Here is a 13,910-nt window from a genome sequence, read left to right on the forward strand (position 1 = left end):
TCTACCCCTGTGCCACTGCCGCCCCACTGAGGAGGGGCTAGGTAGGAATGTAGACCCAAGCCAGCCCCTTTTCCCACCTTTTCACCATCCCTCTTTTGTTATCTACACCTTTTCCTTCCTCTATCCGCCACTCTACAACCCAATGGCAAAGGTTTCACTGGTCTGGTCAGGCCCCTCTTTGGGCCTGACTAGAATGACCTTTTTTTCTGTTTAAAACAATGCCCTCTGTACACACGACTGGAAAAACAGACCCTACGCATGAGAAAGCAACAGGGCTCTGTTCATTCTATACCCCCCTTGGCTGCTTCTCCCTAAACCCAGCCTTTCCATTGTTGAGTGACTGTAAAAACAACAGCCGACCTGACAGGGGTGCGTTTTGGCCAACTGGATCCAACATTTTTACAACAGGCACGTGACCTATATGGGCAAAATATTAGCTTAAGAGGTCCGACATACACTGACTGGATGGCCTCGAAAAGTGGTGTGAAGAAAGATTTCCATTACTCATCATTGCTGAAACCCTCCATTGTCCTCGAGTACAGCTTACAAATAAGGATTCAAAAGGTGCTACATCTGTGCTTGCCAGTCCCCACACACACACACACACACACACACACACACACACACACACACACACACACACACACACACACACCTACAATTTAGGCATTTAGCAGACGCTCTTAATCCAGAGCAATTTACATTAAGCAATAACAAAAAGCATGGCATACATCACATACATGAAATATGCGTAAGCTAAGAACGTACCAGTGGAGTATCTAATAAAACTATATATACTATACTATTACATAATTATGTAGTATGTACTATAAAGTGCTATGACTACATACAATGCAATTCTAGTGCGGTCTACGTAACATGCTATAAGTCACACACACACACACACACACACACACACACACACACACACACACACACACACACACACACACACACACACACACACACACACACACACACACACACACACACACACAGATGACCAGGACTAGTTTAGGGATAAATTGTACCACTACTGGGGTAGGGTTACATCAGTATGTTGTCATTGCATTCGTTTTAACCCATTTAGGACTGAGGCTGATTCTAAAAGAAATCCTTCTAAAAAGATTTCTGAAAAACGTATTTTGCTATACTGTACATAGCTACTAATCCAAAAAGGGGTTCCCGTCTTGACAGGTAAAACCCCCAAAAAGGGTTCCCGTCCTAAATGGGTAGTATATTGAAATGCAATACAGCAGACAATAATCACTCAGCATTCATAACATCATACTGGTCCAGTTAATATAAACAACAAGACATGTCATTATCACAGCACTTCACTTCAATTTAGCAGAAGGCAAGAGAGAAATTACAGAGGTAAATACATGCAAGTTGACAATTAAAATCACACTAGACTAGTGCACGCACGCACGCACGCACGCACGCACGCACGCCCAGTAACATTATAAAAGATTTTGCAGGTAAGGCCAAGGTTAATTACTGATTTTACGTTGCATAGAATTGTGATCCATACTGTATTGGTGCTAGAGGGGGCAAATAGAGCAAAAGTACCAAGAGATGATGCACCCATGAAGCCATAACAACCCAAATAAGTGTGGACATATAAATAATATTCCTAACCTGCAAAATGATTCCTCCATATAATATCAGCGATTGTCATTGGTGGGCCACCGACAGGGTGTAGTTTACCTTTGTCGTGGTCAGTCCTTATCATATCCATTAAGGAATTCTCCAAAGAGTGCAAGCTAAATGCATCAAAGGGCCGATTCCGGTCCTGCAACACAACAAGAAGAAACAGAAAGCGGATTGAGTTATTCTGGTGATGAATAGATGGCGCAAAACATACCTGAGAAGGTGTTCTTTAACCGTGATTATGGGTTCTTTGGTGAGTGGGTGGCTTAGATAAATATCTGTCACACCCATAATCACAGCACAGAACACCCATCTCACGTATTATGGCATTTATATAATGGTCACAAACCACAGTATACCTCAAAGGTGCCAAAGAAGTGCCAGCTCCCTTGTTGGCAGCTGGCACTTCTTTGGCACCTTTGAGGTATACTGTGGTTTATACAGGAGTTATAGTATAACCAAATACATGTTCTGTAATAAACGGCAAAACTATCCCAAGAATCATACAGAATCAAGTCTATAGACTTTTAATGACCCCATGTTACGTCATGTGGCAACCACAGTGGTCGCCCCTCACTTCACACGAATGTGATTTTTAATGAGCCCCATTAAAGTGATTGCCAATTCCCCTCATGTGTAGACCTATATATAGTCCCTGTCATTGACAACCCTGACTTGTTGGACTTGGGGAGGGTGTAGACTAAGGCCTCATTCACACGTACCAAACACCAATCAAGCAAATGTGGTTGTTTTTTTGGGCCACCACAATGCTTTTCCAATGGGAGTCACATGGTTTGACCAAACATTTTTGTTTGATGAGGGGGAGGGGCAGAACACCACCAGCAATCAGCAATCAAACACAAATGTTTGATCAAACCATGTGACTCCCATTGGAAAAGCATTGTGGTGGCCCAAAAAAACGACCAAACATTTGCTTGATTGGTGTTTGGTACGTGTGAATGAGGCCCCAGGCTGCACAATATATCGTTATCGAGGTATGAACATGCGCAATATCAGTATCGCAAAAAGGCATCGGTATCGCGATATATCGTTGATATATCGTGAGTGATATTGTCTTGTTGTTATTTTGCAGTTATTTTTTTAATAATACGTTTTCAATGTTGCATCACTTAAGATATAGAATATGACATTTTAACGGTAATATCGTATATCGTATCGATATTGCAATATTTGGCATAAATACAGAGATATACAGATATGTGGTCCATATCGTGCAGCCCTAGTGCAGACAGCCACGTATCTCCTCCAATACATGATGCGACATCACCAGCCGCTTCTTTTCATCCAGGTTTCACTGGGAGGATTAAATGTGTCAGAGGAACTGTCCCATTTTCGCTCCCTGCTGCTGAACTCGATCAAACACTCGATCAAAACAATAATGCAATGAGAAAATGAAACGAGAAAATAAATACAGAATGTAACTGAACTCTTGACTCCAATAAAATTAGGATACAGAACAGTCCACGGTCTAAACACATTTAGTTAAGATAGGCATGGTCTACTCTAGAAAGCAATCTTCCATATCAGTGAGGTGGTAAGTAGGCATGCACCAATGGGTTATTACACAACAGAGTGACTACTGTCATATATTGTACGTAGGTTACAGACTCAATCGGGTTCAGTTGGGGGCACAAGTGCAAGATTGTCAACGTGTGACAGAAAAGGCTTCCATGCTTTTTTTTTTAGATAGAACCACGCATGTGTATTTATTTTCTTCCAATTTTTAAACATATAGCATATCTCAGAGATCCTGCGGGAATGTGAGGGTGGATATGTTTTGTTTTTCCTCCAGTGCGTCAGAATAAGATGTCTTGTCAGAAGAGTCGCAAAAGCAACAAAGTCTGATTGATATTTATGCGGAGAAATGGTCTCAGGAAGAATGCCAAATATTAAATATTATATATTAATAAATAATAGGGGATGGATCTATGGGCAACCGTAACACATCTGAAATAGTGTCAAATATAGATGTCCAAACAGTCCAATAAGACTGTAGGGGAAGGACAGGTCAAAAACATAATTATGAAAAGGATTAGCTGGAGCCTGGTGGCATCTATCGCATGTTGGTATAAATCCTAGCTAACCTGACCGTGGTCCAGTACACTCCTGGTGGATGTTTTCTTTTTACATGTACCGCACATACAGTATATGAAGTATGAACACGACCCATAATGGCTTCCCAGGTTGCGTCAGAGATTATCCTCCTCCAGGCCTTGGGCCCAAAGAGTTTTATAAGCAGTGGTTGAGGGTAAATGAAGATCAAATAGTGAGGTATAGAGTAAAGCTATCTTTCCCTTAAGTGTAACAGGAGCTGAGCTGATGCTATGAGTATGTCTACGGGGAATTAAGTGGAAAGGTCGGGAAGCTGGTACATTTGCTACAAACTTTTTTTTAGCAAAAGGCCGATGCACACCTCAGAAGGCTAGTGACAGGTGCGTAGGGCAATCGTCTGTCCTGATGAAGGTCTAATCGACCGAAACGTCGACCTAATAAAGAGCAACATTTTGGCAAGTGTCTGACAGTGGACAGTGTGCGGGACCTTTTCTTTGTTTTTCAATACCCTTTTTAACATTTGCTACAAACAAAATCACAGGCTTGCAAATAACGGAAAAAGTGGGATCTGGGTAGATCATACTGGGTAGATCATATAGTAATCATACTTTTGTTATCACCAACAGACGACATTCATACAAACCCCATTATGCCTAAAGAAAAAGATCCTTATCAATTTCATCCATGGGAAAATATATGCATTACATGCAGTACGTTTAACGTTAGTTGTTGAAATTCTGGTTGGTTACCGTTACCTTGCTCAAGGGCAGATCAGTGTAGCCAGCACACTGCGTGTACCAACAGCACCCTTACATCAGCTAAGCAGACGGGAACAAACTGCCACTCTAACCTCAACCAATCTAGGCCAATACAAATTAGGAGCTTGAAAGTAGACATTAGTCAAGCTTTGCTAAATTAGATTAGTTCTGTGTCAGCCTTGCAGGGGGATGACAATGATTTCAGTAAAAATTGGGTGAGCATCTGGGACATCTCTTGTTTTTTTGACAAAATGTCACTTGCATTCAATGAACTGGATTTTATTTTTCTTGTAGATTCATACCACAAAATCAGGCATGTGGAGGATAACGGTCAATATTGTGGTGGTCAGCGTTATTTGGAACTTGTCAATTGTAATATGGAACACCTTACCACTTCACTTCTAGTAACCACACACACACACACACACACACACACACACACACACACACACACACACACACACACACACACACACACACACACACACACACACACACAGTCTTAAATGTATTCCATTTGCTGGCTGCCTGGAGCCCAATTCTTCAATGCAACTGTTTTTTCCCCTTCTTTTTTTAAGTTGGGTTGTGAAGGGGTGCTAAGGGGTTCAATGTGACAAGTTCCTATAGGGTTGAGTTCCATTTGGTATGCGTTTGAAATTGAATCTGTAATTTACAGAACCACTCTCAACCAATTTCCTGGTTCTGTGATGCCAAGACAGGTCCATTTGAACCCAGGGGTCGATACAGAAAGTCAATGCAATGTCGCCGCTATATTATATTCACGGTTTTGATTAAATATTTGGAACTCTAGTGTAGACAAATGAATGAATAAAGAATGTAATTTGGGCCAAAGGTAAATACTGTGAGAAAGTATAGCTGGCATGCCTGACAATGAGAGCCAGAGCTAGGTGCTAGCCTTGGCAGCTGTGTCCTGTGTCCATTGCCCTCGTCGGGGCCACATTGTTTGCACACCAGGGCTATTGTTGTGCATTCGGCTGAGCATTCAAAAGTGTTATTCCCCCACTCTGGACCCGGCAGTGCGGCATAGATAAAAATCTGCCCACTTGGTACAAATGGCAAACACTTAAAACGCTGAGCTTTTCATTCTCCCCCCCTCATCTCCTGTCAGACACACATGCATAAACGCAGTCGGAGGGTGGGAGATGATGGCTCACTCATGGTGAAATCACCTGAGGACGACCACGTTATGTACCCACCATAAACCATGCAGCCCCCTTCTTGTTACACATTTGACTGTTGTTAATACACCACATATGTAGGAGGCACAGCATGTGGACTGCAGGTTGAGATCAGCCCGTCTTGAAGGCTGCCTGCCTGTGCTTTAATTCCTCTTTCGTTATGACCCGTAAAATGATAATGCATTTTAGGAGAAAAGGCACATGATTGAGAGCAGGCTTAATGCGTTTGATTTGTTCAATTTTTTTAGTCAAGAGGGGTAAGTCAAGGGGCAAGTCATATTTAGGTTAGTGCAGTCGACCCTGGATTGATCTGTTAAATATTGCCTGTGAAAATTGAGCATTGGTTTAAAAGTGTAAGCAGCAGTGAAGAAACAAGCTCTCGTTTATGAACAGCTATAATCAGTTTGTGTGCTTCAGCCTCAGCTAAAAGAAAAAACATCTTGGCAAAGTGCATATTTTGTTCAATTAAGAACGACAGCGTAATTTGTCACATGTATGTAGATTTCACAGGGGTGTGTATTAGTGTAGAGAGCGTATCCAATGCAAAAAGTTAATTAAAAAAATAAATTAGACAAGCAATCATAAAAACGCACGTTACTCCTGACACATTGAAAATGCAAATTATACTTTTTACGCCTTCAACCTTGACAGCGCTCCTGCCATTTTGCATAACCATCGGACTACATTTGACTGCAGAACCTGTCTGTCACTCAGCTAGCTAAACTCCCTACATCCCATCTGATATGAAGTGATAGGGATCGCCGCAGTGTGCACAACAATCGCCTCCGCCTTCATGTCAAATGAGGGTGTCTCCCGAGACGTTCATGTGACTTTGTTTTCTAAGCCTCACATGAACATGCTAAGTTGAATTCCGCACATTCCTGGCACTTTAAGCAGAAGCCAACAACAGGCGAGCACAAGCACATGCGAGAGCACATGGCAGTTAAAATATGCAGTGTTCATCTGTCGACTTTGAAAGTATCTTGGGTGGGGATCTACAGAATCCACAGCAGATATACACCTGGCACCAGTTGTCAGGGTGGTTTACTTCATTTCTCTGGCCTGCTCAGCTCAGCTATTTTGCCTGAGTTTCACTTCAGCAAATAAATAGGCCACTCTATACAGCCTGACATGTGGCCCTCTGACCTTGTGTCCTGGTGATAATAACTAGCTCTGTGAGTCGATGGCCAAGTCAAGAGAAAATAGATTGAGGCTCACCAGAGGAAACCGAGTAGTAAAGGGAGAGACAGACTGACACACACAATCATTATCTCCACAAAAAAAAGGGAAAAAAAGGAAAAATAAAAGGGGGCTTGGTATATGCTTCAAGCTGGCTGGAATTTCACCCTGCACTAGCTACTAGGGCAGCGTTTCCCTGGCACATGCTGTCCTCTCTGCAAGTTTCATGTTTTGGCTCACACGCCGTAGTCCAGGACTTCCTTTTAAATGGTTGAACAATACTGCTCTTTATTAAGCCGGTGACCTAAGAGGGTGTACATTTTCAAACTAGTATACGGTAGCTTACTTTTTTTTAAGTTTGTTTGTTTTCAGGAATACAGTCCATGACTAAACATATAACTAAACACATGACTGATCATGTGAAATCATATGGAGACTGTGTGTGTGTGTGTGTGTGTGTGTGTGTGTGTGTGTGTGTGTGTGTGTGTGTGTGTGTGTGTGTGTGTGTGTGTGTGTGTGTGTGTGTGTGTGTGTGTGTGCGTATTTTGTACACATTTTGAACTTGTGAAATGGGACATTCTGCAATATGAGTAGTACTTTTACTTTTAGTACTTTAAGTACATTTTGATGCCGATACTTATTTTGTGCTTTACTTGAGTACATTTTGTACTTCTACAAATGTGTGTGTGTGTGTGTGTGTGTGTGTGTGTGTGTGTGTGTGTGTGTGTGTGTGTGTGTGTGTGTGTGTGTGTGTGTGTGCGTATTTTGTACACATTTTGAACTTGTGAAATGGGACATTCTGCAATATGAGTAGTACTTTTACTTTTAGTACTTTAAGTACATTTTAATGCCGATACTTATTTTGTACTTTACTTGAGTACATTTTGTACTTCTATTTGTAACGGAGTACATCTACATTGCAGTATTGATACTTTTTAAACATTTTTTTGTATTGCTTTATTGAGTCAGAAACATGTACAATTTCTTGTAGAGAAAAACGTTTTCTTTTTTTTTACTTAAACATTGAGTACATTTTCCACGACTGGTCAATGGTCATTATTATTAATCGGTTAAAGGTATCATGACAGCGAGACGCCCACTTTTGCAGAACAAGCCAATCAACGCAGAGCATCGTGTCCTTTTAAACCCCCCGAGAGAGAGAGCGAGAGAGAGAGAGAGAGAGTGAGCTGGCATCAAGAGAAGCAAATTTAACCGTTTCATGCAATGCAATAATAATAAACCGTGCAAAACCGCTCGTACATGAACATAAGACTTGGCCTGTGTGTTTTGAATATGCCACTCGTTATACAGTGCATACTAATAAAATAATACATATTTATTGATTACTTCCTGGTCAATCGACTTGACAGCACATCAAAGTGTGTTGGTTGACAGCTGTTGGCGTAGATTTTAATCACGTTTGGAAATGTGTGTCGTCGTGTCGCTCAAGTAGTCCACTGAGTCTGTGTGTATCTTATCGAGTGAAGCTTTATGTTTATTTGTATTAATTTGCTCTGGTAGTAATAATAATGTCAAATGTATATGATTGAAGGAAACATCCACCTATTTGAAAATGGCTCTGAAGGTCATGTCCTATGCTGCTAGTTACTATACTGCTCATTTGTAAGATTTTGAAAACATCGTCAACAGCAAGTATTAAGGTTTTTAGTAACACATATGGTGGATATAAAAAAATAACATTTTCTCGATGTAGTGTAACAATTAGTCTACCTAGTAGCCAGCACCTATAGGCTACCATACATAGCCTGCCATCAACACATCAATTCAGCTGTAGGCCTATACATCGGCATAATAGGCTATAGCTATAGGTATTAAACGGTTAAATTTATGATTATGAGGCATTCAGGTTTACCTGAAAAGGCAGTATATTGTTGCTGTTGTCCGTCCTAAAGCCGCTGTCCTCCATCCAGGACTTGGGGGTGAGGGGACCGGCTCTCGGGAATTTCGGGGGCGCTATAATGTTGCTAGAATAGGGCTTATTTTTCATGGGGGAGATGGGGTTCATCGGAGAGGGCACCCCCCCGACGCCCACCACGGCTCTCCCGCCCCGGGGGTCCCTTCCTGCCTGCAGGCCGCTCCAGGGGTTGGAGCCGGCCGTGCTCCACGCGGCGTTCTGGTGGTTATTCCAAGCGGACGACGAGGTGGAAGAAGACGAGATCCCCCCCTTGCTGTTCATGATGGTCTGATAAGCGTTCCTCTGAGCAGGGAAGGGGCCTTGTTGGTTGGCCGGGCTGACGGCAGGGGATCTCCTCTGCTGCTGGGGCTGCTGCTGCTGCTGCTGCCCGGCTTGTTGCTGCTGCTGCTGTTGATGCTGCTGCTGAGACTGAGCCAAGCCGATCGACTGGGGCGAGAAATTACCTCCGAACTGCACGCCGCCGGGGTTGACGTTGACGTGGTGGTGGTGGTGGTGGGGGAAGTTCTGGAAAAGCATCGTCCCGTTCACCGACGGTATTCCTTGGAAAAAGCTATCGTCCACCACGGCGTTGTTCGTTGTCGTGGTGGTTCCACCTCCTCCTCCTCCGGTGGACCAAGTGCTTCCAAACGACGGGGAGAGGGTGCCACCGGTCTCCTGCTGCGGCTGATGAAAACTCAAACCCGGCAGGATCGGTGACTCCATCGGCACTTTCTCTCTGTTGCTGCTGCTGCTCGGCGCTGCTGCTGCTGATGAAGCTGCCTGGTAGTTGTTGGTGGTCACGGTGGTCGACAGGCTCTCCTCCGATGAAGCAGGGGCTTCTTCTTCTGATGATGATGAGGGGGTCGGGGTAGAGGAGGAGGGAGGGTCTACTACGTCTGTCGGATCCTGCTGATGATGATGATGTGGCTGGGCTTTGTTTTTGTCCATCAGTAAATCATCCTGCATGGTTTGATGTTGAGCTGAAATGGAGGAAAGTAAACGGAGAGAGAGGAGTTGAGTTATGTGTGTAGGAGGATATATCGCCCGGGTTGGTTGGTTGAACGAACGAAGACAACTTCATGGAACATAGCGATCCTTAATATTATAATAAGGACTGCAGGTATAATTGCAAGGCAGGCAACCCATTTAGCCGGGGGTGTAATGATCAATCAGCCTATTAAAGTGCTTCATAAATGTCATAAACATAAACAAGCTGTTCTATTTAACTCATTCTGCTCTATGCTGGCTGCTATAGGCTATACACACGATGAATATATATGCGGAGCATACGGTACCGATAATATTCACCATGAATTCGCCACGTCTCGTTTTTTCCCCTCTCACACACACACACGCACACACACACACACACACACACACACACGCACACACGCACACGCACGCACACGCACACACACGCAGAGGAACTCTCCGAACAGCAATGTGAAAAAAGAAAAGAAGAAAAAAAAGATTCTTTTTTTGCCCAAGAAAGATCCTCCTCCCTCACAAAAAACAACAACAGCTGTCCTTCGACAAGGTTAAATGCGTTCTTCTTTCTATACCTCCTTCCTTGACCCGCCTCGCATGAAGACACAAGGTGTCAGATCCTTTCCAACAACAAACTGACAGCAGCTGACAACAGTGACACTACGGCGTAATTCGCCTCACTTCTCTCTTTGGCGACGACATGCAGTATAGTATAGGCTATGTGAGTGACGCACTTGTCGGTGCGCCACACCGCACCGGTGCCACTTTATTATATCGAGAAAGAATTGATAGGGGCTTCTTCATTCATTTGCAAGTCGTGCAACTATATAGATGTGTGTCCACTCCACCGTCCACTCTGTCTGCCAGAGGTATTGATCTAAATGGAAGCTGCATAACGGCAGTGTACCAATACAGGCTATATAGCCTGGTGCTTATGAGAAATTCGATATCCAAGAAAGACCAGCAGCAGTAGGCTATAACTGAAGGCTCCACCCTGCGTGTGTGTGTAGTGTGTGTCAGTGTGTGTATGTGTGTGTGTGTGTGTGTGTGTGTGGTCATTTTACTTTTACATGATATAGACATTTCATGTTGGCCTGCCTGCCTTGTTATGTGGCATCATGCAAATATTGGCCTACGCTTTAAAATTCGCATCCGTTTTGTTTTGTTATTATTTCACTTTAATTGAACCATATGCAGTCAGGCTATATATAGACCTATTTAAAGTAGTTAACCTACAATAAATATCCTATACCACGGGTAGAATTGATCATGAGCACATGCGAAAGTAGTAAACTATACACTTATTACACTATACTCATTATTGGCTATACGATATGCATGGGGAGAGAGAGATAGATATTGTATAACAATGGCATTACAATGTACAATGCTATACCGCCGCATTGAACAAGTCAATTTTATTATCTTTAACATGCAATGCAATCTATACAATTTATACCAGCAAGCAATGACATGCAATAGCATATATATAATTTACTAATAAATAATCTATTTAATAAACGCCTATTCGTATGGCAGATATATGTATATATAATGGCTAACGGATAGGCTTATATACGACGAGTGCACTTCCAAGATGATAGCAATTGTTTTCTCTTCGAAGCGCTGCCTTTTTTCCATTGAAGGTCACCAAGAAGTCTAATAACCCCCAATGCAGTGGGTATTTACTCCCTTTCCCAAATATATTGCCACATTTTCACCATCCAAGCGCATATTCTCCGCGTTGATCAAGAATACATAAAGCTGCCTTGTCTTGAAATCCCTTTAATCCATATAATGTCCTGTCCTCCACACAAACAAGAAAACGGCATGCACACACACACGCACACTCAAGTGTCGCTTTTCTGCAATGGAAATTACCTTTATCGTTCACCTTTTTGGACGCTATTTCTGTTTGCCTCGTCTGGGTTTTGAGATATGACAAACTACCCTTGTGCCACTGAGGTAGTCAGCAGTTGCCTCAACAGCTGATTGACTGCGGCGCATGCAGGATGATGCAGTGGAGGCGATAGGGAGTTGTAGTTTATCCGTGCGCATCGTCACAGGGCTATTCTTGAAAACTGGATAAGGTTGCTATATACGAATATCAGCCTATCACTGGGGAATGTTATTCCGTACAATAGCTAGATACCGCCTGGTAGCAAATATATATGCCAGTCCTGATGTTAAAAAGTGAGATTTTCATTATTTTTTTTGTCTCATTCAATTCCACCACACGACACACACACACACACACACACACACACACACACACACACACACACGCACACACACGCACGCACGCACGCACGCACGCACACGCATGCGCACACACACACACACACACACACACACACACACACACACACACACACACACACACACACACACACACACACACACACACACACACACACACACACACACACACACACACACACACAGTTTGACACTTGGCTGTCAATGTATAACATGTATGTAACATGTATTTACCATTTTTGCATCCAACCAGAAACAGAATGACCTCTGGACTGGGAATCAGTAATAATAATAATAATAATAATAATAATACCATCTTACCGCAATAAGAAGTGTTCTGTAGCCATATGTGTATCTTCATGATGGTTGCAGAAGCCTTAAAATGATAGTTCTGGACAGAGCTGTCAGAGAGCTTGGGGACTTTAATTTGATATTTTTGGCCACACCATGAGTCAGGCTAGGCTAGGGGAACACAGTGTAACTGTGGTTTTCAACCAGTGGTCCGGGGACCACCAGTGGTCCTTGAGGGGGTTCCAGGTGGTCCCCATGCAGCTAAATGAAGTTAAGTTGGTAACCAGATCTATAGACCCTTTATAGATCTGTAACTCTTGAGAGCGTAACATGAAACCAAATGGACCCGTAAGGGTTCATTTGGTTAAGAATATTGTTATTTTGATCAACGTTTTCCTGCATGTTTAATATCTCTCCTAATGGTACCACTACCAACATCAATACAGCATGGAATTGTGGACACAATCGTATCCAACGATAACAAAATATTATTCAGTTTTGGGTCTAGGCTAAATCTTAACAAGCTAAAAGCAATTGGTTTCGATAGCACATCAGTGAGCTGGATGCAATCCTACCTGGAGGGGAGAGAACAGATGGTGGAGGTGAATGCCCCCCCCCCCCCCCCCCCAGTGAGCTGTGGCGTTCCACAAGGAAGCATACTAGGGCCTTTACACTTCCTAATATATGTAAATGACATGACATCAGCTTGTGACTGCAACTTGTTCCTGTTCGCAGATGAACAATCCATTCTCTTCGGATCTAATAGTAATCTCAGCAAAGCAAATGGCTTCTTGGTTAGAGTGGGTGACAATGTTATCACACGTAAAGATGAAATTACCTACCTAGGTTCCATCCTGTAGGCTAATCTTTCCGGTGATATCCGGTTTTTGCCCCCTCTATCGTAACTCTTCTATTAGATGGCTCTGAGTGTGTAACTATAACTACAATATTTCCCATGTTATTACGGTATGATGGCTCTGAGGTACATAACGGTCAGTGTAACTAACTACATCTCCCATCATGCCATGTTGCGATGGGACGAACCGCGTGGCCCTTCTGTTTTGATCACGTCAGCACGGTCAGCACGTTCTACTCAACTCTGCGCGTTACGTCATCCGTCATGGAGTCAAGTGAAGCGGTCAAAGCGATGCTATGATGTGTTCATGACAGTGCTAATGGACGTAAACGAGCTCGTTCTTCTTGAAATAATACACACCAGTTGCTCTTTTACCTTATTATTATCTTGACTGAAATATTCATTATAGATGTCGTTACGTGGCTGCTAGCTTGCAGCTGTACGCTCCGTGTCAACAACACAAAGGCCTCGGTTAGCAGCACCTCTGCTAACTGCCAAGTTGAGAGCAATCTCAGCCTTCAGCTAACGGGCGTGACAACATCACGTTTTATTTGTTCGAACCTTTATAGCTGGTCACAATTCAAATTGCTCCTTTCAAGTGGTGACTGCGTTTTTTCTACGGAGATGGCGGAAGAGGATGCAGTGGCCATGCAGCAGAACCATGAGCAGAACTTGGACAGGTGAGTTGAAGTAACTTGGATGAACTGGCCAACTGGCTAACGCTAGCTAGCTAGCTAGCC

General features: G+C 43.1%; 2 protein-coding genes across 8 annotated transcripts in view; one reads left to right on the plus strand and one right to left on the minus strand.

Annotated features, from left to right (window-relative positions):
* Positions 1-11,717, minus strand: part of cpeb3 (cytoplasmic polyadenylation element binding protein 3) — a 58,587-nt gene extending 46,870 nt beyond the window's left edge. For 3 of the 6 annotated variants that reach the window (XM_079513184.1, XM_079513183.1, XM_079513182.1), the window contains exons 1-3: positions 11,646-11,717; positions 8,736-9,757; positions 1,711-1,795 (exon numbers count right to left, since the gene is read on the minus strand). In XM_079513184.1, coding sequence (XP_079369310.1) covers positions 1,711-1,795; positions 8,736-9,743 — 1,093 coding nt within the window. In that variant the 5' untranslated portion in view covers positions 9,744-9,757; positions 11,646-11,717. Of the gene's footprint in view, positions 1-1,641; positions 1,796-8,735; positions 9,758-11,645 lie in introns of all 6 variants that reach the window. The other 3 variants (XM_079513181.1, XM_079513180.1, XM_079513179.1) reach the window with 1 other exon arrangement.
* A 1,670-nt stretch (positions 11,718-13,387) lies between these two features.
* The window catches only part of marchf5 (membrane-associated ring finger (C3HC4) 5), a 48,755-nt gene continuing 48,232 nt past the window's right edge, over positions 13,388-13,910 (plus strand). The window contains exon 1 of one of the 2 annotated variants that reach the window (XM_079511758.1): positions 13,388-13,850. In XM_079511758.1, the coding sequence (XP_079367884.1) occupies positions 13,795-13,850 (56 nt within the window). In that variant the 5' untranslated portion in view covers positions 13,388-13,794. The remainder of the gene's footprint in view (positions 13,851-13,910) is intronic. The other variant, XM_079511757.1, reaches the window with a different exon arrangement.

The sequence above is a fragment of the Electrona antarctica genome, assembly GCF_951216825.1.
Source record: "Electrona antarctica genome assembly, chromosome: 10".
Taxonomy (NCBI): Eukaryota; Metazoa; Chordata; class Actinopteri; order Myctophiformes; family Myctophidae; genus Electrona; species Electrona antarctica.